This window comes from Eublepharis macularius, chromosome 12, assembly GCF_028583425.1.
Source record: "Eublepharis macularius isolate TG4126 chromosome 12, MPM_Emac_v1.0, whole genome shotgun sequence".
Taxonomy (NCBI): Eukaryota; Metazoa; Chordata; class Lepidosauria; order Squamata; family Eublepharidae; genus Eublepharis; species Eublepharis macularius.
In genome coordinates, this window is record NC_072801.1 from 4,183,179 (window position 1) to 4,210,381 (window position 27,203).

General features: G+C 47.7%; 1 protein-coding gene across 2 annotated transcripts in view; it reads left to right on the top strand.

The window, feature by feature from the left end:
• The window catches only part of LMF1 (lipase maturation factor 1), a 236,380-nt gene that overhangs the window by 149,318 nt on the left and 59,859 nt on the right, over positions 1 to 27,203 (top strand). For both annotated transcript variants that reach the window (XM_054992834.1, XM_054992835.1), the window contains one exon: positions 11,760 to 11,927. In XM_054992834.1, the coding sequence (XP_054848809.1) occupies positions 11,760 to 11,927 (168 nt within the window). The remainder of the gene's footprint in view (positions 1 to 11,759; positions 11,928 to 27,203) is intronic.

Below are 27,203 nucleotides of genomic sequence, written 5' to 3' on the forward strand. Positions count from 1 at the left end.
CTCCCCCCATCCCCCTGACAACCCTGCCAGCATCCTCAAATGGCCACGCTGCCCCCGACAGGCCTGCGACTAACAAGCAAAGGCTCAGCCAATGTGCAAGTCATGATCCCTGCTGTAGTGGTTAAGAGCAGCAGGACTCTAATCTGGAGAACCGGGATTGATTCCCCACTCCTCCACTTGAAGCCAGCTGGGTGACCTTGGGTCAGTCACAGCTCTTCCAGAGCTCTCTCAGCCACATCCGCCTCATCACTATATTGTCTTACATATTATCTGCTGCTTTAAATATGTACTCCTATGTACCACCAGTGCTCCATGTTGTCTAATGTTAGTCCTAGAAATGATTATGATGTTCTTCAGTATTTTTTCTACTCTGTATTGGATTCTTGCTAATACTATGTCTTTTAAACTTGTATCTATTTACCCAATGGCATTGTTTATGGAAATGTCCTTGATACTGTATTGAAATGTCCTTGATACGGATTGTACTAATCTCATACTGTGTAATCCGCCTTGAGTCTCTGTGAGAAAGGCGGACTATAAATGACATACATACATACATACATAAATTTAGATCTCTGTGTGCTGTCATGTGGAACAGTTTTTCTAGTTTGTGACACTTGTTTGTGGCACTTGTTTACTGTAAACTTTTCAGAAGTTGTAGGTGGAGGGATATTTAGTTAAGTTTGCTACTCTGTGTGTGTGTATAATACACATACAGAGGCACAGCTGCATTAGTAGAAAAGAGCAGCAGTCCAGAGCTCTCTCAGCCCCATCCGCCTCACAGGGTGATTGTCATGGGGATGGGCGGTTTATAAATCAAAATAATGAATGACTAAATAAATAATTTAAAATTAATAATAATATTATAATAATAACATTCGATTTACATACCGCCCTTCAAGACAACTTAATGCCCACTCAGAGCTGTTTACAAAGTATATCATTATTATCCTCACAACAAAACAACTTGTGAGGTGGGTGGGGCTGAGAGAGCTCCAGAGAGCTGTGACTGGCCCAAGGTCACCCAGCTGGCTTCAAGAGGAGGAGTGGGGAATCAAACCCGGCTCTCCAGATTAGAGTCTTGCACTCTTAACCACTACACCAAACTGGCCAATAGTAACAACACACTTTTTAAACCACTCTGAATGGGCGTTAAGTTGTCCTGAAGGGCAGTATATAAATTGAATGTTGTTGTTACGTTTCGCCTGGCCACTTGGGTGGAGCTGTGCACACCCAAGTGGGGTGCCTGTGGGCTATGTCTCCTTTTTCAGAGATGTAACTTTCCGCTGCTGCTGGGGGCGTTCCTGTACCTGAAACAGCTTAGGGAGCGGACTAACTCTTGCCTGGACTAACTCGTGCCCCAGTCCACTGGTGCAAGGGGTTATGCCTCAGTTCTGGCTGCACCAGTGGCGAACCCATGCAGAGTGGTGCCAGGCTGCTGTGTTGTCATAGGAAGGGCTTCAGATGGCGGGAGTGCGAGATATGCTGTCATACCTCAGCTTCCCGGGCACTTCCTCCCTTCCTCAAGATTGTGCTGTAAGTGGTTGGAGAAGTAGAAACTAGTTTGGTTTCCTATAGCACCTTGTCCGTTGACCCAGTGCTTTGAGAAAAACCCCACAACGCCGTGCGCCTGGTTCTTCGGAAAGTCACCTGCTTCATCTTGAACATTCCCACATCTTGTTTTTTTATGTAAGAAGCATGCCCATGAGACATAGTTCTTCGGAAAGTCATTCGTTCTGATCTTGACATCCCCATTTAGTTTTTGCTTTGAGAAACATACCCATGAGACTTGGTTCTTCTGAACCAAATTGAACATTCCCATTTTAGTTTTGTGGTGGCAAATGTACCGGTGAATCTTTGTCACCCTAATTTCTCATTCATCACACCGATAATTTGTGCAGGAATGATGTACAAGGTAAACATGGTATTTAAATGGCATGAATATGGCATAAAAGAATCACAGGCAGTAAAAATACGGCAGACTGGATTCAATGAGGCCCCGCGGACTTGGGGGAAAGATGCAGGTGGCCGTACCAGTGCACCCTTCCTTTGACTAGCGCATTTGCACTTGTTCCTTTGTTGGGCTGGGTAGGCTCTAGGCCTTACCAGGTGACCAGGCCAGGTCCAAGTCTGGATCTGAAGCCTACGTTCTCCAGCTTCTTATGTCAGTGGCTGGGGGCTTGACAGGAGGTGCCCAAGCTGGGGACCTGAAGCCTCCAGGCAGTTATACCATCCTTGGCTTACTAATGGGGTCCATGTGAGGTGGTGTCATATAGTGGAAAGAAAAGGACCAAAGAAATGGGGACTGAAATCGTTGCCCGGCCTTGAAGGTTGCTGCATCACCTTGGGCCAGCCTCTCTCTTCCTCTCTCAGCCCAGCTTGAGATCCCGCCTGGCAGGTAGGGACTGCCTGCCAGTTGCAGGAGCTGATCTTGCACAGCCCTCATCCCTTCTGTGCCACACCAAGCCCAGACTTCAGTCATGAGATTCCTGACTGCAGCCTTGAAGTCCCTCACTCCAGCCAGCAGCCGGCAGCTCTCTCTCTCTCTTTCGTGTTGCCCCACGGTGCACCCACCTTCTTTCATCTCGGAGCCAAGCTACAAGTGACGCCTGACACAGGTTGGACACTTGTCAGCTTCCCTCAAGTTTTGATGGGAAATGTAGGCATCCTGGTCTTGCAGCTGTAATGGAGAGCCAAGCTGTAAAACCAGGATGCCTACATTTCCCATCAAAACTTGAGGGAAGCTGACAAGTGTCCAACCTGTGTCAGGCGTCACTTGTAGCTTGGCTCTCAGTCTCCTACCCGCATGCATAGTAGAGCCCAGCCCTCAAGTCCAGCGGGCTAGAGACCCTTCCTGGTCCTCGGGTCTCCTGAAAAGGGCATTGTTTGTCTGCAGCCATTGTCCCACCAGTGCTCCATTCTCTCCTCTGGCTGGTTGTTTGGCCTTTGGGGGGGGGGGTCTCTATTCAGCTGCGCTCCCTGCTCTGTTCTGCAGGCACCCCCTGCCAGTTTCCTTGCCTTCTCCAAACAGATCTGTAAGATGTTTATCCTCTGTACGTGTAACTCCTGCATCAAAACCTTTCTTGGGCCTTAAAGTGATTATCTGGTGTTGCCCAGATCGCAGTGGTTGCATGTCACAGTTAATGATTTGTTCTCTTTAAAAGTCTTAGACTCTCCATTTACTTGATTTGCCCAAGTCTTACCAAACTATGTCTCTCTGTGTGTGTTTGATTCAGACTGAGCGAACAGAATCAAACAAATGTATACTCCAGCGGAACAGGGCAACATTTCTTCCCATTCAGTGAGATTTCCCAACCTCATCCTTAGCTCCAGAGAGCCCCAAGTGCAATCTTGCAGTTTTGCTGAAGCAAGCTTGGGAATGGGTGGGAGGCAGTGCACAGGACAGGGGAAAGTCTTGGGTAAGGTTGTCTGTAGCCTCTGGAGGGGAGCTGTGACTCACAAAAGTTCATGTTTAAATAAATGTTGCTAGTCTTTAAGAAGCCACAGGGCCGGATTGAGGGGGGGCAGGGGGGTAGTCTGCCCGCGGCACCGCCAGGGAGGGGGCGCCAGGAGCAGCTGCCAGCTGCCAGAGCGCGAGAGCAGCAGCGTAGGCAACCTCGCAGCCCCCCGCGCTGCCTTTCGCCTGCCCTGCGGGACAGGGGGCGGCTGGCTTGCCGTGCACCCCCTGTCCTGCAGGGCAGGCAAAGGGCAGCGTGGCCACCAACGCCATTCGCCTGCCCCGCAGGAGAGGGGGCAGCCGCCCCCACCCCCTGTCCTGCGGGGCAGGCACATGTTATGGGCGGTCTCGAAACCCCCCGCACTGCCTTTTGCCTGCCCTGCAGGACAGGGGGTGCGCAGCAAGCCGGCCGCCCCCTGTCTCGCGGGGCAGGCGAAAGGCAGCGTGGGGGGCTGTGAGGCCGCCCGCGCCATTCGCCTGCGGGGAGGCGAATGGCGCGGGCAGCTTCCCAGCCCCGCATGCTGCTTCCAAAATGACGTCATCATGCCGCACCGGGAGGTCGGACTAGGGTTGCCCCGGGCGCCGGCAACCCTAGATCCGGCCCTGAGAAGCCACCAGACCTTTGTTTTATTTTGCAGCCTGTGGGCCTTTTCTTGCCTTTCTGTGATTTGGTTGATGGGGGCTGACACCTGGGATTGCACAAAGAAGAGGGGAGAGCTGAATATCCAAAGCTGTGATGTTCCTTCCTCCCAGAGCTCCCAGACCAGCAACTGACTCTCTCTCTCCCCCTCTCAAATATTTTTCTGGGCTTCTGAACAAATAAATACCTTGAATGAATCCATGGTTCCTAGTGTAATTTTAGCTCCGCGCATCCCCAGGAATGCCCAGAATAACTAGGTGATGTTTGTCCTGCAGACTCTGCGTGTCAGAACCTGGGGCCTCCGAGGCTTTTCTCTGTAACAGCCTTGTCAATAACATTGGGTGGAGTATGGATCACCTTGGACATTTGGTTATCATTAGGGTGATTCAAGAAGACACCAAAAATGGCAGTCTGGAAAAACCAGTGTGTGCGAGCCCTTCTCTCGGACCCTGGCTATGCAAAGATCCAAAGACATAAACCCATGGTGACCATGTGGAAGGAGGGGGCAAATGCTCGCTTGCTGAAAAGAGGGAGTTAAGTCCTCCAGCCCTGCCAGTTTACCTCTTGTGTCTTGCGGTCTTTCAGGGCATGCTTACTCAGCAGTAACTGTGGCTGTATTGGGTGGTGCTGCGCTGACCCCCAGATAATTGTGCATAAGATCGCCAGCTAAGGACAGTAGTTTCTGGTTACTGTGTGTATCTCAAAGGGCAGGAAATGCCAAATGAGTCTGACAATCATTTTTTAGATGACTGATCTGGATTTGATGCTGGCAGGTCCCTACGGAGTCTGTGTAATTCCAATAGAATAGTTACTCAGGGATAGAAATGTTTAAAGCCCAGTATGCGTGCGCGAGAAGGATAAGCTTAAAACTACACAACTCCCATTTTGGCTGCTTGTGAGCAGAATTTAACTCCAGTGTACGGATCCCATTCCCCTCGTGAGGGTGGGAAATCCCCTGCTCCCATCCTCTGCCCTCTTCCACCACTTACCTGACTGGTGTGTGTGTGTGTGTGCGCGCGCGCGGAATGGACCTGGGAGCTATGGAGCATGCTCCTGCACACTCTGGAGGACTTCCTTGTCGTGCCAGGAATGACATTATTTCCAGCATGACAGGGAAGTCCTCCAGAGTGTGTTCGTGGCCTCCACAATCCTCCACCCCCCAGTTTGGGCCCTGGGGGACCTGGCTACCTTATTCCAGTGGCACCTTAGAGACCAACAGGATTTTCAGGGTGTGGGTTTTCCAAAGTCAAAGCTCCCTTCTTCAGGTACAGATACTCTCCTCCCTGAGAGCCAGTTTGGTGTAGTGGTCAAGAGTGGCAGGACTCTAATCTGGAGAACTGGGTTTGATTCCCCACTCCTCCACTTGAAGCCAGCTGGGTGACCTTGGGTCAGTCACAGCTTCTAGCTCTCTCAGCCCGTCCCACCTCACAGGGTGTTTGTTGTGGGGATAATAATAGCAGACTTTGTAAACCGCTCTGAGTGGGCATTAAGTTGTTCTGAAGGGCGGTATATAAATCGAATGTTCTTGTTGCTGTTGTTGTATCTGAAGATGGGAGCTTTGACTCCCAAAAGCTCACAGCCTGGGTATCTTATTCGTCTCTTGGTAAAATAACTTAAGTTTTTCAAATGAAAGACAACACATACATTATAACTGAAGTTGATGACTAAGACCTACCCACTTCACCTTCACTTAAAACTAAATTCAGAGCTCTAATAAAATTCAGAAGTCATAGTCAAATATCCATCTGTATAAATTGGTGAGATTTTTGATGCCTACGTTTGGATGGATTGTGCCTGCAGTATCTTTCCTCTATGTATTTGTTCTTGTAAAAAAAGACGATGGCACAGCAAACCTCTCATTTCTAGTTTTAAAAGACTTCTGTGTAAAGAAGATTAATGGAATGGGTTTGAAATGACCCAAACAGCAGAAGCCCCCCCCCCCACTTTCAGTCTTGCTTTCTTTATAGTTTGTGGCAGAGTGTCTCAGCTCTGCATCTCAAGTAAATTGCCAGTGTTACACGTGTTGTGCAAGCACACAAAGCTGAAGTTGGTTCCCAGTTTTTTATTCGCAGTTTCTAGTTTCTTATTCACAAATCCAAACACAAGTATTGAGAAAAAATTGGAAAGCTTCCCCCCACCCACCACCACCAAAAAAATAAAGTTTTGAGGAGCATCTATCATACACCTCCATGTTCAGGGAACTCTGCTGTCCAAGTATCAAGCATACATCTCCTTGATGCACTCAGCTATCTCAAGCCAGGTAGATTCCTGTCTGGATTGAACATGGCCATTGGGAGGGCTGGGAAAGTCCAGCACAGCGAAAGCTTTTAGGGCAACTAAAAAAAATAAAATAAAAGATCGCCAGATGCTTAATTATTTTGATTTTTTATTACTGAAGCACCTTCTCGCTCAAAGGGTGGCCATTGGAGATCAACTATCTCCAGAATGGGAACTATTTTGCGGAGTTCCACAGGGCACAATCTTATCTCCCATGTTATTCAACCTCTACGGCAAACCTTTAGGAGAACTCATTCGCAGCTATGGAGTTGGATGTCACCAATATGCAGATGACACCCAACTCTATATCTCACTATCCAGGTCCCCACAGGATGTAGTAGAAATCTTAGATCGCTGCCTGACAGCCATGGTGAAATAGTTGAAATACAACAAATTGAAATTGAACCCCGACAAGACCGACGTGATGCTTGTTGGGAAAGCAGAGATTTTGAAGGACATTGTACTCCCCACTTTTGATGGAGTTCGTCTGACCCTTGCAGACTTATTTAAGAGCCTAGAGGTTATCCTGGATCCAGCGTTATTACTAGAAAAACAAGTTAAGGCCATGGCAAAAAATGCTTACTACAACCTCACTCTAGCCTTGAGGATGGCTTCTTAGCTTGACATGGCTGACCTGGCCACTTGGATCCATGCTATGGTAACATCAAGGCTTGACTCTTGTAATGCTCCATACATAGGTCTCCCATCTAAGTTAACTAGGAGGCTCCAGTGAGTGCAAAATGCTGCAGCTGAACTGTTATCAGGAGTGAGCAGGAGCATGAACATCACTCCCATCCTACAGTTGCTCCATTGGCTACCCATCAGTTACTGTGCTCAGTTCAAGGTATTAGTTATTACATACAAAGTTCTTCACAGCTTTGGTCCGGCTTACTTATGGGACTGCCTCCCCTCCATGTTCCTCCACGGCAGCTTCACTCATCTGAACAGGGTCTCCTGCAGGTGCCAGGCTGCACACAGGTGAAGTCAGCAGCAGCCTGTACATGGGCTTTCTCTGTGGTGGCCCCTATCCTGTGGAATAACCTGCCTGAGAAAGTCAGAAGAGCCCCCACTCGCCTGGCTTTTCGTAAACAATGCAAAACCAAATTATTCAAAAAGGCTTTTTACTCAAATGGGAGGGCTGTATTGTAGGGATGGGGTCTCAGATTAGAGGTGGGCACAAACAGGGGAAAAAAACCAAACACGATGTTCGTTGTTCGTTGCCATCCAAGAACAGGGAATCACAAACAACCACGAACATGACCCTGTTCACGAACATGTTCATGGTTGGCTGTTCGTGGGAGGGAGGGGGGAGACTTGGAAGGGAAGAAAGTTCCCTGTGCCGTTTGCAAACAGCATGGGGAACCGCCTTCCTTTCAGAGTCTTCTTCCTTCTAGCCGGCTGGAGGGAGTGGGGGAGGCTTTGTCAGGAAACCCCTGACAAGCAGCTGTGTCGGGGTGAAGTGCCCCTCTCCTGTTGCTGTGCAGCAGCAGGGAGAAGGGCATTTCACCCCGGCAGGCTGCACTCAGCCCTTTCCGTGACAAGCGGCTGAGTCGGGGGTGAAGTGCCCCTGGGCTTAGATTGGGGTTTCCAGAGCAACAGGTGTTCAGACAGAGTTCAGAAAGTATGTGCCTACTGTTGCCAAGGGAATTGATTGAAAGGTGGCAGACTGTCTAGCTTGACGAACAGCTGATTAACACCACGAACAGGGCTTGTTCGTCGGGAACGGGGCCTCACGAACAGCTTGCTCACAAACAGCTGATTGGGCTGTTCGTGGCTTTTTTTGTTCGTATTGCTGTTCATGCCCACCTCTATCTCAGATGCTTCACTAATGGGTTAGAGACCATAGACTTCATCACGATATTGTCTTACATATTATCTGCTGCTTTAAATATGTACTCCTATGTACCACCAGTGCTCCATGTTGTCTAATGTTAGTCCTAGAAATGATTATGATGTTCTTCAGTATTTTTTCTACTCTGTATTGGATTCTTGCTAATACTATGTCTTTTAAACTTGTATCTATTTACCCTATGGCATTGTTTATGGAAATGTCCTTGATACTGTATTGAAATGTCCTTGATACGGATTGTACTAATCTCATACTGTGTAATCCGCCTTGAGTCTCTGTGAGAAAGGCGGACTATAAATGACATACATACATACATACATACATACATACATACATACATACATACATACATACATAAATTTAGATCTCTGTGTGCTGTCATGTGGAACAGTTTTTCTAGTTTGTGACACTTGTTTGTGGCAGTTGTTTACTGTAAACTTTTCAGAAGTTGTAGGTGGAGGGATATTTAGTTAAGTTTGCTACTCTGTGTGTGTGTATAATACACATACAGAGGCACAGCTGCATTAGTAGAAAAGAGCAGCAGTCCAGTAGCACTTAGAAGTATAACAAAATTTGTGGTAGGGTATGAACTTTTGTGAGCCACAGCTCACTTCTTCAGATACAGCTAGAATGTGAGTCTATCTGTCCTTATATTTTGGAGAGTGGAGTGATTGCAGAAGCCAAATGGTAATAGCCAGTGAATTACAATGGCAGGCATGATTGAATAGGGTGGGGTATGCAGAGGGGTAGTGGGTGTTGAGAAATCGGCATTGGTAATGAGCCAGGAAGCCTTTGTCTCGATTCAGCCCAGGTGGATGCATTGTCTTGACCTTCGTTATCAGTTGCAATTCAGCATTAGATTAATAGGTTAAAAATCTCTTAATCTTTGTTTTTGCAAAAAAATCTCCCAGATTAGTTGGGCTGCAACTCTTATTTGTCCTATATATACTGACTAAAACCAGAACCGTCCCACTTCTTCAACTATGCAAGAAGGAATATCTCCTTTAAGATGATGGCCGTGCTGTCCAAGCAAAAGGAAAAATGCTCTCAATTTCAGTTTAACAAATTGATAACTCGTATGATTGGCTAAGATTTCTTTGATCGTAGTGACAAATTCCAGAGGAGTAGCTATGCTAGGCCACTGCTGTGGAAATGAGTAGGAACCTTGTGGCATCATACAGACTGTCCATTGGTCACGAGACATCCTGAGCAACGAGTGTAATTACGAAGTTAAGGAGATGGATTTTTCTGGATTTGGATGATGCTGTTGGCTGCTAGCCGTGTCTCTGGACTTCCATGCTTCTTGCCGTGGAGCTAGTGGGAGGAGCTGTGCATGAATAATACTGTGTGGTGTGGCCCGGCAAGGATGGTTCCCCATTTAAGAGAAGGGGAGAAGAACTAGATTTCCTAGCTGTGTAAAATGCAGAGAAAAGTCTTTCTGAGGCCTATCATCTCTAACTTTAACTCAAACCAGCTTCTGTGGGGGAAGGGCCTCTAGCACCCTCCTCTGACCCCGGATGCAGCGGCCCCCTGACTTTGGGAACCCCTGGTGTAGGAGCTTGGCCAACCTTCTTGACCCCTCGGCTTGTTCCATCCGGCCCAGTGTCAGCGGAAGGAAGGATGCGGTCTTCTGTCCCTGAGGGGACTCCAGCAGCCTCCAAACCATATAAAGCAACAGTATGATTAATTCCAGGTTTGCTAATAAGGGATTGCATTTGTTACAGGGGTTGGCAGCGGGTGCAGAAGCAATGCTCGACCCCTCTGCAATCTTATTTCCCCTGCACTGTTTGTATTTTTTTTAAGGGTGTGTTTTTTAACTGCAAACAATTTAAAGATGTGTTACGTCTCCTTCAATTACGATCGGCTTTCCCACCATCCCTTGTTTTTCTCTCATGCTTTTTTTAAAAAAAGAAAACATTGCTAATGAATGTAGCCCTTTACACTCAGGAGGATCGCTAGCGGGTCCTCTCCCTCGTTGTTGTTGTTGTTTTTAGTTTATTTTGTTCTTATGTGACGCTGGGTGATTCATCCTTGTGTTCTTTTCCCGAGGCCAGATTTTTGGATCCATGGTTTTTCTATCACATGATAGCTGAAAGAAAACAAGAGGTTGGGTCTTGCAGTCTGTCCTGCTGACTGTGGTGTGTGACTCCAGTTCAAGGAGTCCTTCTGCCAATGGGAAGTGCCACCTTTAAAGGAATGCAGCTGCGGGATCCAGCCCACAATAGTCATCCCAATATGGACCCCAACATTTGCATCCCAATATGTACCCATTTGGCAGAGTAAGGGCCATTGAAGCCGAGGGAGCAACCCTGAAGTCAGGGCACAATGTTGACGGCTCCCCGGTCTATCACACAAAGTCACAGAAGTGGAAGGGACTTTGGAGGTCCTGCAGCCCAACTCCCTTCTTGATGCAGGAATTTGCATCTTTGTCATCCTCAACAGCAGGCCGTCCAGCCTCAGCTTAAAGACCTCCGTTGAAGGAGGGTCTGCCATGTCCTGAGGCTGAAAACAGGTTCCACTTATTTTTAACTGTTGTTCCTCAAGTGTCCTTCTTTGCAGACACACATAGGGAACTGCGCATGCGCAGGCCAGGCGTCCTGCGCATGGACATTTTCCATGTGGGGCTGCACAGAAGACACAATGATGAACTGTCCTAATATCTAGCCAGAATCTACTTCCATATGATTGCCACCTATTCGTTCTAGTCCTCCCATCCTCGGAGCCAGAAAGAGGAGATTGGTGCTGTCTTCTGCATGGCATGAATGCTCTGTGGCAATTATAATGAACCTCCATGATCAGATAAATAGTTCATTGAATGCTAGAGCCATTTCATATATTAATTCTTTTTTAAAGAATGACGAACCTGGGTTAATTCTTTTTTAAAGAATTTTTTAAAGGACGAACCTGGGTTTGGAAATACCAGCGATATATTTATAACAAACCTTACATATATTAAAGGACTGATGAACTTGAGTTCATTTATAAGTTCAGAACAGTGGAGCCCCCAGGGCTGAACAGAGACGTGGGATTCCTATCTCACTACAAATGCTAATTTCTGCTCTAATCAGCTACATTGTGCCTTTGCATCCTAATTCCCTCCCATGTAAAACCCCACCCACCTTTGGCTGGGATATAAAGGCTCAAGGATCTTCATTCCACCTTGTGTCTGAAGAAGGGAGCTGTGACTCTAAAGCTTACACCTTGAAAATCTTGTTGATCTCTATGGTGTCCCTGGACAAAAGTTCTGCAGTTCTACATATGTTAAGGGTATACCTTTATGATCTCATGTGACTCACCCCCAAGGGCAACACGACACAGACCAGGAGGCCCTGGGTTCAAATTCAAGGCAGTATCTGTCATATTGGAGCCCTTCTTTCCTGGGGTCTTTTCCTGGGGTCTTCTCCCCATTAAAAGAAAGTGGAGGTGCACTGCAAGAAGCAAAGCATTAAATAACAACAACTACAAGGTCTATAAGGAATGCAGCCATTTTTTCCCATTGCAAGCTGATAATTGTTGTGTTCTTTCTCCCCCTTCAGACTCAGCCTGTGCCCAACCCCCTTGCCTTCTATATGCACCGGTCACCTTGGTGGTTCCATCAGTTCGAGACCCTCTTCAACCACTTCATTGAGCTGGTGGTGCCATTTTTTATCTTTCTGGGACGGCGCATGTGCATCCTTCAAGGGGTTCTGCAGATATTCTTTCAGGTGAGAATTGTTCATTAAAACACTTTTTTGTACTGCCCTCCCCCCACCCACCATCTCACGCATGAGGCCATCACCCAGTCAACGAAGGGTGATGGCCGCCACTAGATCTGGATTGAATTGAGCTTGGGCTGGTCCAGCCAGAGAGGAGCCTGAAGTTCTTGTGCTGAATTGCAACAGAGGCCAAGAACTATGAGTATTCTAAGGGATCTCCCCTGTTGTTGCCATTTGCCTGCTATCTTATGCATAAGCATGAAATGAGCCGAAGATTTGACTGATGCTGCAGGGAAGTGTTCTAGAAGCAGGGCCTTGCTGGGTGTTTCGAGTGGAGACTGGAATCTGGGTCTCCCAAATTCTACTCTGACATTGTAAACTCTGCATCACATTATCCAGCTGTGCTGGAAATCAAACCCAAGTGGCCTGCAGCAACAGGCCAACAAAGAGAAATCCTTTGAGAGAGCCTTTTCACCCAAGTGTCCAGTGGTGGTGCTGCCACCACCAACCAAGGTGGTGCTGCCGGCAGGAGTGCTTTGGGTTCTGGGACCATGGGATGAGTTTTCTTAGAGAAGGCCTTCTAGCACATGATGGACTTCACCTCCCAAGGTCAGGGAAGAAAATGTTTGGAAAGAACCTGGAGAGCTTCATCAGGAGAGCTTTAAACTGATGCCGCAAGGGGCAGGGGACGATCGACATGGAGATTTCAATGGAGAAGGGATAACAACGGGGCCCACCCCCGTTGGGGCTACAAGTCCCTATATACCAATGTCTGAAGTGTGGGTAATAAGAAGGAAGAACTTGAGCTTCTCTTGCAAACAGAGGGCTACGATATAGTAGGAATTACTGAGACTTGGTGGGATGATTCTCATGACTGGAATGGGGTGGTGGATAGGTACAAGTTGTTCAAGAAAAACCGGAAGGGTAGAAGAGGAGGCGGAGTGGTGTTGTATGTGAGGAGAGGGCTTGAAATTCAGCAAGTTCTGGAGAATGTGGTTGACAGCCCAGTGGAAAGTATATGAGTGAAAACAAGGGGAGGAAGGACAAAGGGTATTGTTGTTGGAGTCTGCTACAGACCACCTGACCAGGGAGGAAATGGATGCTGTCCTCCTTGAACAGATTGGTAGAGTATCCAGACATCAGAACCTTATAATTATGGGTGATTTCAACTTCCCCAGTGTGTGCTGGGAGACAAGCTTAGCAAAGCGACAAGACTCACGCAACTTCCTGACCTGCCTGGCCAATCAATTCCTTTTTCAAATGGTGGAGGAAGCTACACAGGACTCGGCCATACTAGACTTAATGTTAACCAACAGGGAAGAATTGGTTGATGGGGACCTTAGGGAGAAGTGACAGTGTCCTCCTTGAATTCCAGTTGCTGTGGGGGGCCAAGAAAGTTCGTAGCCAGACTCATAGTTTAGATTTTCTTAGGGCCAACTTCAGTGAACTCAGAGGCTTAATGAGAGTCATTCCATGGGGGAGTGTGCTAGAAGGGAAAGGAGCGAGTGAAGGGTGGGCTCTTCTCAAACAGGAGCTTTTGCAAGCTCAAGCCCTCACTATTCCAGCGAGACGGAAACATGGTAAGGGCTCCAAAAAATCGATGTGGATAAACAGAGAGCTCCAGAATAAGCTAAGGGAGAAAAAAGAAATGTTCAGGAAATGGAAAGGACAGACCTCTAAAGAGGAATATATGAGGGTTACTAGGTAATGTAGATCAGCCATCAGAGAAGCCAGAGCTCAGTGTGAGCTGAGTCTGGCTAGGGGGGCTTGCTACAATAAGAAAAACTTCTACAGATATGCGAGAAGCAAACACAAGGTAAAAGAGGCAATTGGACCGCTGTTGGGAGTAGAAGGAGAAGCTCTGATGGAGGACAGAGAAAAAGCAGATGGGCTTAATGACTTTTTTGCCTCTGTTTTCTCCCTGAAGAACTTGAGCCCATCTAGAGATGGTAGTAGACACGGCAGGACACCAGGGGGGGTGGGGTGGGGCTAGTTGACATTGACAGAGAGGTTGTGGAGAGGCACCTGGCTGCACTGGATGAATACAAATCCCCTGGGCCGGATGGGGTGCACCCAAGAGCACTCAAAGAACTTTCTAGAGAACTTGCAGAGCCTCTGTCCATCATCTTCAAGGCCTCCTGGAGGACTGGGGATGTGCCACAAGATTGGAGAAGAGCGAATGTTATCCCAATCTTTAAGAAAGGGAAGAAGGATGACCCGGGAAACTACAGGCCGGTCAGTCTGACTTCTGTTGCTGGGAAGATATTAGAGCAGATTTTAAAGGGATTGATATGTAAGCATCTGAAGGACTGCTTAGTGATCCGGGGAAGTCAACATGGATTTGTCCCCAACAGATCTTGTCAGACCAACTTGGTTTCCTTCTTTGATCAAGTGAATAGCTTACTGGATCGTGGGAACTCTGTCAATGTGATTTATCTGGATTTCAGTAAAGCTTTTGATAAGGTTTCCCATGACATTCAGATGGGTAAACTGAAAGATTGCGAACTGGACTATAGGATAGTTCGGTGGATAGGGAACTGGTTAGAGGACCTCACCCAAAGAGTGGTGGTCAGTGGCATTTCATCAGATTGGAGGGAGGTGTCCAGTGGGGTGCCGCAGGGCTCGGTTTTAGGCCCAGTACTTTTCAATATTTTTATCGATGATCTGCATGAAGGGGTAAATGGGCTACTCATTAAATTTGCTGATGATACCAAATTGGGAGGAGTGGCAAACACTCAAGAAGATAGAGTTAAAATTCAACAAGACCTGAATACTCTGGAGAAGTGGGCGGTTGTGAACAGGACGCAATTCAACATAGATAAGTGCACAGTATTACATCTGGGCCACAAAAATGTGAAGCACAAATACAAGATGGGGGATACACTTCTGGGCAGTAGTGTATGCAAAAGAGATCTTGGGGTAAGAGTGGACTGTAAACTAAATATAAGCAGTCAGTGTGATGCGGTGGCAAAAAAGGCAAACTCCGTCTTGGGTTGTATCAAAAGGGCCATTTCATCGAAATCGCAGGAGGTCATAGTCCCTCTCTATACTGCCTTGGTCAGGCCGCACCTGGAGTACTGTGTGCAGTTCTGGAGGCCTCACTTCCAAAAGGATGTGGACAAAATTGAGAGGGTGCAGAAAAGAGCAACGAGGATGATCAGGGGTCTGGAGACTGAGCCCTACGAGGCAAGGCTGAGGGCCTTGAGAATATTTAGTTTGGAGAAGAGGAGATTGAGGGGGGACATGATTGCTCTCTTTAAATATTTGAAAGGCTGTCATTTGGAGGAGGGCAAGGAGCTGTTCCAGTTGGCAGCAGAGGATAGGATTTGAGGCAACGGGCTTAAATTACATGCAGAAAGGTACCGGCTGGATATTAGGAAGTTCAAAGGTGGAACCAGCTGCCCAGGGAGGTGGTGAGCTCCCCTTCACTGGTAGTTTTCAAGAAGAGGCTGGATGAATCTTTGTCAGGGATGCTTTAGGCTCCTCCTGCATTGGGCAGGGGGTTGGACTAGAAGGTCTGTATGGCCCCTTCCAACCCTGTGATTCTGTGATCGCTCCCAGCACCTTCTGTACACAAGCATGTGGCCATGCCACTGAGTTGTGGCTTCCCTTTGGAGCCTTGGAGATGCCCTCTGCCTGTTCAGCCAGCAAAGTGTTTTAACGGTTGTTCCCCCCAAAACAAATCCCAATCAAATCCCTTAATCCTGCAGTGCAATGAATTGCCTGCCACAGTTTGGCCAGTTGGAGGAAGAGTTCCCTCAGCTTGCGTATCAAGTAGCTGCTGGGCAGTGCAAAAGAAAGTCATGCACAGTAGCAGCTCATAATGACTATTGTTCAGTGCATGCATCACATTGGTCTTTAACTGACGATTTATGGACGGTTTTCAGTGACTGGCTGAGACACGAGAGTCTGCCAAGGGAGAAAAAGGGCCAGAGTAATATGCAGGTCTTGTGCATTGGAGAGTTTCAGCCTGTTTATTTAATATTTACCATTCTTTGCTTCATTCAAGATGACGTTTATTGACACTACTACTGCTCCTGCAAAGGAAGCCATAAAGTTTAAGGTCGATATACCACTTAATTCTCCTTTTCAAGATTTTAATTGATATTACATGCAAGGTTTTATTAGACATTTTTATAATTGTTATTGGAGTCATGGTGGCTGGGCTCTGTTAACGGCAGTGTTTTTTCCAGATTCTTCAGCAGGTTTGCAGAAAATGTGCTGCGTTGGGAGTCTCCTCCCTTACCACCTCCCTCCACCAAATTAGAGGCAAAAAGTGTGAACTTTGCTGGCTATTCCAAAATCTGTTACCTTCAGTGGGCTGGAGGGGGGAAAGTGTTTGCGTTTAAGGGGCTGTGCCCCCTTTCTGCCTCATGCTCAAGAAAAAGGCAGGCCTCCTCATTCAGGATTCGCTGAAGGCGATGGTTTTGTAAAAGCCGAGAGAATTCCCAGGCTTTGCTGGAAAAGGAGGCACTGTGAGGTTCTCTTCGGCTTCCTGTTTGCCATCAGCTTGCAGTGTAGCCATGGCACCAGCCCTTGCTTGAGGCACAGGGAGAGGGTACCAGGACTCAGCCAGTGGGGCTGCTGTTGTTTCTGTTTGAGCCTGTACTTTGTCACCACTGCAAGTCAACAAAAACTAGTTCTCCGCTTGTACATCATTTATACACACCTAAGACACAGCTAACGTTGAGTGGCAGTTGCCAATATAATGGCCTTTTCCATGCACTTATAGCTTCAGGTGGTTTAAGTCTGTAGTAGCAGGACAAAATTCAAGCCCAGTAGCACCTTAGACCTGACCAGTAGCGTCTAGGGAGCCTGATCTCATCAGAGCTTGAAAGCTAAGCAGGGCCAGCTCTGGGTCAGTATTTGGATGGGAGAACACCAAGGAAGGCCAGGGTTGCTATGCAGAGGTAGGGAGTAGCAACCACCTGTGAACAGATCTTGTCTTGAAAATCCTGTGGGGTTGCACAAGTTTGGCCACACACGTGCCCAAAAATCTTAGAGACCACTGGCAAAGTTGTGCCAGTGTATACCGGGTAAATTATTTTTTAATACTTATGGTCAGGGCTTTTTTTTCAGCTGGAATGTGGTGGAACGGAGTTCCGGAACCTCTTGAAAATGGTCACATGGCCGGTGGCCCCACCCCCTGATCTCCAGACAGAGGGGAGTTGAGATGGCCCTCCGCGCTGCTCCAGCAGCGTGGCGTGGAGGGCCATCTCAACTCCCCTCTGCCTGGAGATCAGGGGGCGGGGCCACCAGCCATGTGACCATTTTCTTCGAGGGCAACCCACTGAGTTCCACCACCTCCTTTCCTAGAAAAAAAGCCCTGTTTATGGTGATGTAGAAGGGTGGATAATGTTTATTTTTTGCATCTGGTGGCCCTTGAAGAGTTTGGCAAAGATACTGAGAGAAAATAATCTGGAAGAAGATCCTGTTTACATCTGAACTACCCTTCTTCCTCGTGATAAAGACTTTTGGGGTTGAGGGTATCAAGTACTGGCACAGAGATGGTTAACATGTTTTGGTCCAAAACCAGAGGAACAAACACATTCTGTGCCAAACAAGCTGGTTCATCAGAATGAGGGGGGGGGGGGTGGAGGGGTTCTAATGTCTCTGAACTAAATCCAGACAGAAAGCCAACCTCAGGAATCTTGCAGACGTCTGGGGACTCTTCTGGGATTGTTTCTAATGTGTTTTACCCATACACAAAAGTTTCATGGGGCAAGACAGTGAGCTATTTAAAAAAAGTTTTAAAAACAATCTCCACAATTTTTAGCGCTTTATTGGCCCTGTGCTACTTTATTAGTTGACCAGAAATTCAGACACTGTTTTAAGAGTCTCTCTACACGAGATACGCTTGTTAGTCAGGAAGAATAGTTTAAAAAGACAGAGCTGGCGGTGATCGCTCCTCAGAGGGTTTGTCAATTTCATCTTTACCTCTCTAGTCTAAAACTGTGTGGAATCGCAACCAGAGGGCAGCAAGGGATGGAAATGGGCTGGCTCTGCCTTCCAGAGCCAGGCTGGGACCTGGAGAGGTTATAATGGGCTGAAGTTTCCCTTCTGGCATTTCACAGCCCCTTCACACAGCTCCAGTGTATAGTAAAGCCTTTGCCCTGCTGCTGGCTCTGTCTTTTTAAACTACCTTTCCTAGATAACATTAGTCTGCCTATGTCCATGACTCCAGTGGTCCTTCTCCCCAGATTGTTTCATATCCATCACACATGTTCAGTACCACTGTGAAGAAAAGTTCTATGCAGAGCTTTTTTTCTGGGAAAAGAGGTGGTGGAACTCAGTGGGTTGCCCTCGGAGAAAATGGTCACATGGCTGGTGGCCCCGCCCCCTGATCTCCAGACAGAGGGGAGTTGAGATTGCCCTCCGCGCCGCTCGGCGCAATCTCAACTCCCCTCTGTCTGGAGATCAGGGGGCGGGGCCACCAGCCATGTGACCATTTTCAAGAGGTTCCAGAACTCCGTTCCACTGCGTTCCAGCTGAAAAAAAGCCCTGGGTGTATGGCAGGGCAGCAAGCTTCTACTTTCCTCAGGAGTTATTGTCCCCTGCTCAATTCTTGGAGACTGGGGTATTCCCCCTCCCCAGTTGTGTGTGAGGGTCAAAGTTCCTTCCTGTGTTATGGATAAGCAGACCTCAGCCCAGGTCAAGGAAACAGTTATGTGGACCATAGAAAATGCACAAATCAATATGAAAAATAAAAAAAATTTATAAAAAAAAAAAGAAAATGCACAAATCAGGAAGGCTTAGAGACCCATGGAACAGCCGTTGCCCTTTCACAATGAAGATGTTTCTTAGTACAAAATTGGCAATGATAGAACTGAGTGGGGAGGTATGCTCCAGCCCCGCCCCCCCCAGCAATTTATCTCCGTGGCAGCCTCGGCAACGGTCCCTGGTCTGGCAGTGCAGCTGCTCCCCTCCTCTGCCAAGAGGCCAGGTGCCTCAGCAGGGAAGTGCTGGGTACACTGATGTTTTAGCAGCCAAGTACGTCCTCATGTCTTTCTGCTGTGCTGACAGCTCCGGGGAGGGCAGAGAAAGAGAGGGAGAGATTAAAAAATAGTCACTGTTTCAGTTGCAGGAGTTCTGGTGGGCTTCTAGAGCAATGGAGGCTTGTCAGAGTTTGTACCTGGCAGCCCCAAGGGAGGCTGACACCTGGATAGGGAAGAGTTACTCCTTCCAGGGTGTCCAATGGATATGCAGCGCAATCATAAGCAGAATAACACCCTTCTGAGGGCCAAGCTAGAAGTGACACGGGAGTCTGTTCACTTGCCATTCAAGTGTAATTCGTCACTTCTAGCTTGGCCCTAAGTCCATTGGAGTCAGTGGGTTTAGAAGGGTGCAACTATACCTAGGACCGAGTCAGAAGGGGTCTTTTGGAAGCTCTCTCAGTCGACACTGTGCAGAATGCTAGAACATCTGCTCAGAGACCTCTGATGTCATTAACATCCTGAACTGATGGCCTGCCCCCCCCCCCCGAATTGGACAGCCTCTCTCAGTCCCTTGCCAAAGCAGAAGCCTCTCACATACAGAAAGCTAGCATGCCCGGAAGATAAGTTCTAGCCTCATCACCTCCATGACTTGCTCTTTTTCTGTAATAAAGATTTTCTTTAATGGAGAAGTATTCTGTCCCTACTTTGAAACAGGTTGGCCCGCTCAGGGAGGGAATGTAGGCCGTGTGTGCATGGATAGGGGAGCCTGCCTCGAAGTCTGTGTCTAAAAAGTGGAGGGCTGTTGTGAGCGGGGCCCTGCTTGCAGTCTTCCCCAAAACATCTACCTGGCTTTTGTGTGAAACAGGCTGGAGTGGAAAGAGGCTTTAGCTCCAGCAGTGGTGCAATGGTGCCCCTTCTCTGGGGGCTCCAGGCTGCCCCATCTCTTTTAGCAAAGCAGAATACGTTGTGCAGAAGGGCTGAACAGGCCACTGGACTCGAGGGGCGATTGGGCTGATCCAGCTGGCCTGCTTCTGTGTTCTTAGATTCAGGTGGGAGCTGACTGTTTTGATCCACAAGCAGGCCTTTTTGGATGTGAGAGCACACCCAAGGAGATGGGGGGAGCTGGCCTAGTGGGTGTCTACAGTCATGACCCCCCCCCCCCACAACCAAGCTATTTTTATTTCATTTTACTTTGACACTGTGCAGTGTCTGACTGTGCCACAGCAAACTGTTTCTTGGCTCTCCTGTGCTGAGCCTGTTAAATGTATACTTTGGCATGCTGTTTCATGATGGGGAAGCATTAAATGGGTGCCAGGAAGGAAGGGCCCAGTCACCTGATGGAGAGCTGGCAGGTAACGAACGCCTGGCAAAGAGCACTAGCCAGAGTGCGCTGCCAAGCCCAGAACGAGACGCGCGAAGCTAGCGGGAGCCAAGAGGGTGGCCACTGAGCTGCCAGCGGGAAGGGTGGAACCTCAGGCAAGTGGGGAGAGCCGGGGGGGTGGGGGGGGGCAGAGGCAGACATTGAGCAATCTGGACTGCATTGCGGAGGCGTTTCTGGTTCTCTGCAGCCTCATTGCAGTGAGGAGCGTGGATGACAGAGTCAGAAAGAGAGGGACCGGGTTCAATATGACCATTTATCTGCTTAATGAAAGTTTCAGCCTAATCTACCTCACAAGGTTGACGTGAAGAAAAGCAACACTTGAAACAGACACTGTGGGGCAACCGCCAGAGCCTGTCCAGCCCAGAGTGAGGCAGAAACATGAGCCCTGCTGTTTCCCTCTGGTTCTGCCTTCTGAATTCATTTTCATCTGCCAGTCCCTGGCGATCCCATGTGGCTGTGGCAGAATGCGTGGTGGCATGCCATGCTCGCAATGCTTGGGGATTGATGGATCTGTCACGTTTTTATCCTGGTCTTCTTCCAAGCAGCACGCACCGTTGGCTGCTCCTATCCTCACCAGAGCCCTGTTGGCTGCCTGTAGATTTGCCCAATGAAAATCTCGCTTTGAGCCCTTGGATATTCCGAACATGGGCTCTCTCTGTGTTGCATGGCTGGCCACTGGGCTTTTGAGGGCCACCCAGCTGTGTGGTGGCACAAGTGGAGTCTCTAGAAAGCAAGGACAGTGCTGGGCACAGACCTCTTCCTACAAGGAGTTGGGTCAACTGCAAACAAGTGGCAAGCCTGGAGGAAAGAGTGGAGCTTGGGTCTCACCCTCCATTGGGCAGCGAGGACTCATGTTCGTATGTGCAGGGCGGGTCAGAGAAAGCCCCCTGGGCAAGTGTCTTGACAGGGACTCACCACTGCCTGCTTTGAGTAAGAGGAGACTATTACGGGTTGAAACTGTGGTGCAGTAAAGGGGCCTCCATCCAAACAATACAAGTGCAGAAGGCAAAGGAAATGGCGCGGTCGAAGAGAGGCGGTGGGGTTCCCCCACATTCAGAGTGACTCTGTGGATGGCAGCTGCATTGAGCGGTGTGCACATGTGGAAAGGTGGGTTAGTTTCCCCGTCCTCTTGGTCAATGGAGGGCAAGCAGCCCCTTGCAGATCAGCCTCGTCTATCTGTATTCTGGCTTTTCTCTGTTGCCGATTTCCAAAATAGTTCCTGAGTTCTGCTATTTGTCTCTCTCTCAATGCTTGCTTTCCTCTGTCTTTTTAAACTTGCCCCTTTGAGTTACAGACCTGCCTAGCCTCATTAATGGCTCTTTGCTTTGAGGACTAAATGGAGCCTTCATATTCAGAGGCAATATATCTTTGGAATCCAGTGCTGGAGAGCAACAAGAAGAGGAAGTTTCACCTTCCTCTGCCTGGATACAAAATGCTGGACAAGATGGACCGCTGGTCCAATTCCCACTGTTGCTCTGATGTTCCTCATCAGCAGGGCTTTTTTTCAGCAGGAACGCGGGGGAACGGAGTTCCGGCACCTCTTGAAAATGGTCACATGGCTGGTGGCCCCGCCCCCTGATCGCCAGACAGAGGGGAGTTGAGATTGCCCTCAATCTCAACTCCCCTCTGTCTGGAGATCAGGGGGCGGGGCCACCAGCCATGTGACCATTTTCTCCGAGGGCAACCCCCTGAGTTCCACCACCTCTTTTCCCAGGAAAAAAGCCCTGCTCATCAGGCATCTCAGTCTGAGCAAATTGCTGGAAAAGCCTCAGTCTTCCCAAGATCCAAGACCTCTCCCTAAAAGCCCTGACCCCGGCCCTGCCACACTTCTACTGGGGGTGGGAGGGGAACACCCTAACACTGCTTGCTTTTGTTTATGTGAATGCAGCCTGATGTAAGTTTGCCAACAAATTGGTTGCCGTTTTCAATGGTCCAAAGGCATGGAAAAATCTCTCCCATTTGCTAGAGGAGTGCATTTAATTAGCTCCTGGTTCAGCGTTCTCCCCCCCCCCATCCCTAATTTATTTTTTAATCATTTAAAAGTGTCTCCCCGACCTGGTGTCATAAACTTGTATTTTGATTGTGGCTGCAAGAACCCCGTTGGGCGTCATTCAAATTGTACTGAACCATCCCCCCCCTCTTCCTGGTTTCTCTCAAACTAAACTCAGCCCTGGCTTTTGACAAGCTCTAATGAAAAACAAATTGTTATATTGCTTAGAAAAATAATTTGAAGGAAGCCTGAATTAGTTGCTGAGGTGGGAAAGTTTCAGCTACTTGAAAATAAAATTTTAGAAGGGTATTTATTTTAAAACGTTGGGGCCAGGCTGCCCTCTGAAATATACAGCCGTGTTTGTTTCGGGACGTACTTAACTGGAGTGCATGAATCATGCCTTTTTAATCATGACGGGACTTGATTAATTGGGAGAGGTCAAGGCAGTAGAAGGATGGCGATTGCAGAAGGGAGGTGGTGGCTACTAGCTGCTGCTCTCAGATGCATCTTCGGCATCTGAGAGGCGTATAGTCAGTCATAGGGCCAATAGCGTAGAAAACAAAACCAACTCTGTTTTTAAAAAGTCAAATTAGAAATAAAATGTGGCTGCTTTTTCTCCCAAGGGGTTGTTCCAGAGCAGGACTTAGCTGGAGTGTCTTTGTGACGTGACCAGCCAGACAAAAATACCGCAGGCCCAAGTGGCAAAGTTGGTGAAGGTTTTCTAAGGAATTCATCAGGAATTGTTAGTGGTTCACTTAAACAGCAACACAAGCTGTCATGAATGGGCAAAAGCAGTTTTCAGGGTATGACTGAGGGGGGGACATGGTCCTAACTTGCTGTTTTGGTTTTGCAAATGAGGCTGCTTAAGTTACTGTTCCTCAAGAAGCGCTTTTAAGCTGATAAGTTTGTCATTTTAAATAATATTCCCTGTCCAGCTGCCTGAAGTGGATCATTATCCTAGGTAAACAGTCACGTAACACTTTGACAGTGCTGGAGTTTAGGCCTCTTACTAGGAGACCACGTGTGGCAATTTAGTGAATCTGGACCTCAGTTGTACTCGATTGATAATTAAAACATGCTTTTTTAAAAAGCAAATTTGTCTTTTAATACAGCCATTATAACCAAACTTGTAATGATACAAAATCAGTAGGGGTATGAATGTGTGCGCGCATGTTTTCCCTTCTTCTTTCCCTTGCTAGGAATTTATAATGCATTAAAACTAGCTTATTTATTAGCGTCTGGACATGATTTGGGGAAATAAAATGTGACTACTGGGGGAAAAAAAGAGTTATCTGCTTTAATTAGCTACCCAAGAAAACATACCTTGTTGCTTGGGTGGGGGGTGGGGAGTTCAGTTTTATAACTGACTATTTTTTCCTTGCCAGAAAGTGTTTTGGGGGAGGGGTGGTTGGAGTTTGATACATGGGGAAATACAGTCTGGAGAATTCATGGCTGGGAAATCCAGGGTGCTGTGCTGCTTTATAAACATTGGATTTGGTATTTTGCAACCTTAAGCTGCCCAACGCAGAATTCCCGTGCATTGCAGATAATGCAGGGACAGTGGATCACACCCTGGATCACATGGGGGGGGGAACAGGCTGGACCCATTGGGTCTCTCCCGATCCCTTAGCTGCCCCCCCCCCTCCAAGGTTTCTAACTGAGGAATTCATTATAAGCTCCTAAGGAGTCCTATAACCATCTCAGTGATGCACTTGCTTGCTTTTCTGAAATCTCACCCTTTGAAAATGGTGCAGATTTGTGTAAATGTCGCCAACTGGTGCCTTGTATGCTCTGTGTGGGAAGAAGGGGGGGATGCTGCTATTTTCCCAGTGGAATGCAGAACAGGATGCATCAAAGGCCTTGCAGTCGGAGCTTCATGGGGTGGTGGGGTGGATGTCTGCCTGGAGAACTCAGCCTTCTTCCTGCTGTTCAGGGGAAATGATACCTCAAAGGAGGAAGAGTTTCAGAGTCTGCATTCCCTGTAGGGGCCTAAAAATAAATCTGGCATATAAACACCTCCTGTCTGAAGTCTTAGTGGCCCAGGTGAGATGAGTGTCTGCAGTGCAGGCTTCCTGTAGGCCCTGCAGCTTCTTGAATATGGATTCACAACCTTTGCCTGAACCCCACCTTGGGACAGCAGTGCCTCAAGCTGCTTGCATGCAGTGTGCAGCCGCAGTGGCAGAGAGTCCACAGGCCAGGGTTTAAAGACCAGGAGCTCCCTGCAGAGTTCAGTTTCTGAGTAGCAGCTTGCTGGATGCTGACGCCCAACCTCTCAAGCCACCAAGGGGCAAAAGCAGGCTTTGGAGTAGGGAGGGGCTGTGCAAACTGGGCCGTTTCCAGACGGCTTACCTGGCTCCGGAACGTTGCGCCATCTTGTGGGGAAAACGCGAAATATCGCGTTTTCTTGCGTGAGTTTTGCGCGACGTCGCATGACGTCGCGCAAAACTGGCGCGAGAAAACGCGATATTTCGCGTTTTCCCCACAAGATGGCGCAACGTTCCAGAGCCAGGTAAGCCGTCTGGAAACGGCCCTCTCTGCTCCCTTCAAAAATGCGCAAGAGACTGCTCTCCAGTGCCCTCCCACCTGAGGCTTGCCTGGCATCCCCTTTACTTTCTTTTAGGCACCATGCCGAAGCGCTCCTTGTTACCTGCGTTTTTAACAAAGGGATTCTTTTTAGTTGTTTATGATCTACTCCTTGCCTGAGGCCTTTTTGTTTTATGTGCTTTTGATACACTGGCTCGGCTTGTCTTTGGCATGTTTATGTGGATCTGGGTTTTTTTTATTATTTATTCTACCCATTTGGCTGGTTTTTTTACTTGTTTTATTGTCTTTATTGGTTGTGTGTTACTATTTTTAGTGGTCAGACACACATTTCCTGACTAAAGAAATCAACAATACATTCTATGGGACTGTTCTACACTCAGTGTTCACTGGGATGCAGCCCTGTGCAGCTGGCCGTGGATGTGGGGCACTTGCCAAAGTATTGTCAGGGAAGGGTGGCCCCATCTTGGGGACTGTCTGCCTGACCTATGAGGTGGCTGGACCCAGGGGAGTGGGAAATATTGACATAGTTTTATAGCAGAGGCGGAAGCTGATTGTGAGTCTGTGTGTCATGTCTGAGCCCCATCCATGCCAATTTTAATAATCCTTTTGTGCTGAACCGATGTATCTTGCTGTAACTCGATATCATTTTACCAGTATCATAACTATTTCTTTTCACAGGCTTTCACAGGTGTTTATCTAGTGGACTGTAACAGCTTCCAGTGTTTCTGACCTTGTACTCCCTCTCAGACTTTACTATGTCTTTCTTCGTAGTGACTCAACTTGATATTACAAATATGTGAAATGTTCTCACACAAGAAAAGTGGCAAAATCTTGTTTATGATTGGGAGGGGGGGGAAAGAGCAGACTTGAATGTTAAAAGAGACGTCTCTCTCACATGATGTCATTCCTGTCAACTTTCACTCTTGCTGCTTAGATGCTTACCTTGCTTCTGAGTAGTCCTATGGACATATATATGAAAATGATCTGATTTCTGAATAAAAACCCGTTTAACCAAGAGCCTGTGTCTTGCTGCAAAGGTCCGGGGATCTGTCTACCATATCCTGTCATCCATAGCCTGATACTGTGGATGTTTACGTATAATCTCTTTTGGGGAGCAGGAAGGAAGCTTACTGCCAGTATTACCTCCTGAAAGAATTCTTGAGTTTGCTTATCCAAAACCTGGTGATCGCTGCTGCGAGCGCTCAACATACGCTGTATACAAGGAAAGTGTGTTGTTGGCTGCAAATTTAGTGGCTGCAGAATTGCGGATCTGGGCAGTTGCTGTGGATAGGACTGCTGTCTTTTCCACTGTCATAGATCCAGAGGAGTTAGCCATGTTAGTCTGTAGTAGCAAAATCAAAAAGAGTCCAGTAGCACCTTTAAGACTAACCAATTTTATTGTAGCATAAGCTTACGAGAATCAAGTTCTCTTCGTCAGATCATGCATCTGACGAAGAGAACTTGATTCTCGAAAGCTTATGCTACAATAAAATTGGTTAGTCTTAAAGGTGCTACTGGACTCTTTTTGATTTTGTCTTTTCCACTGTGGCCGGTGCAGATTAAATCTGTCTAATGTTTATTGTTTGACGGCTCCTTTTATATTATTGCAATGCTTCTCTGGTAAGGTGTTATTTCACATGGAAGGGTGTGAATCAGAACATGGCTCGGCTAACCCTTCTGGGTTAGGACTTGGCTTGGAAGCTGTGTTCTGTTTGCATTGCCTCCCTCAAAGTTTGACTTCACCCAGCCCACCCTCAAGCCAAATAAGGTGATTGCTTTAGAGTGGCAGTGCTCCAAAAGTGGGTCATGACACTCGGTCACAAGGACAGAAGGGAAGAGAGCTGAACTGGAAGAGGCAAGGCTTGGTGGTAACTTTGGGGTTTGCCTCTGCATAATGTGCAAAATGGCCATAAAATATATCCTGTTACTCAGTAATGTGATATATTTATAAATACCTAAAAATCTTAAATAACATATCTACTTGTTCAATGTTAACTGATAAGAGAAGATGGAAGTATTTATGGAGGTGGAAGTTTGGGAAGGTGGAAGTACTTATGGAGGTGGAAGTTTGGGAAGGTGGAAGTACTTATGGAGTAAGTTTCCATCTGTTCTCAAAAAAGGACAACGAATTTAAAAGTGGGGCCCAGAAAAGTACAAGTTAAGAAGCAGATCCCATTTCAAAAGATTGGAGAACCACTGCTTTTCATTCTTCAAAATGTGTTGCGTCCATGTGGTTGGATAACAGAGGTCCCTTCTGCTGGAGGAAAACACTTCAGCATCCAGAAAATGCAAACTTTAATATCATTGATGGCTGTTGTGGGTTTTCCGGGCTGTATTGCCGTGGTCTTGGCATTGTAGTTCCTGACGTTTCGCCAGCAGCTGTGGCTGGCATCTTCAGAGGTGTAGCACCAAAAGACAGAGATCTCTCAGTGTCA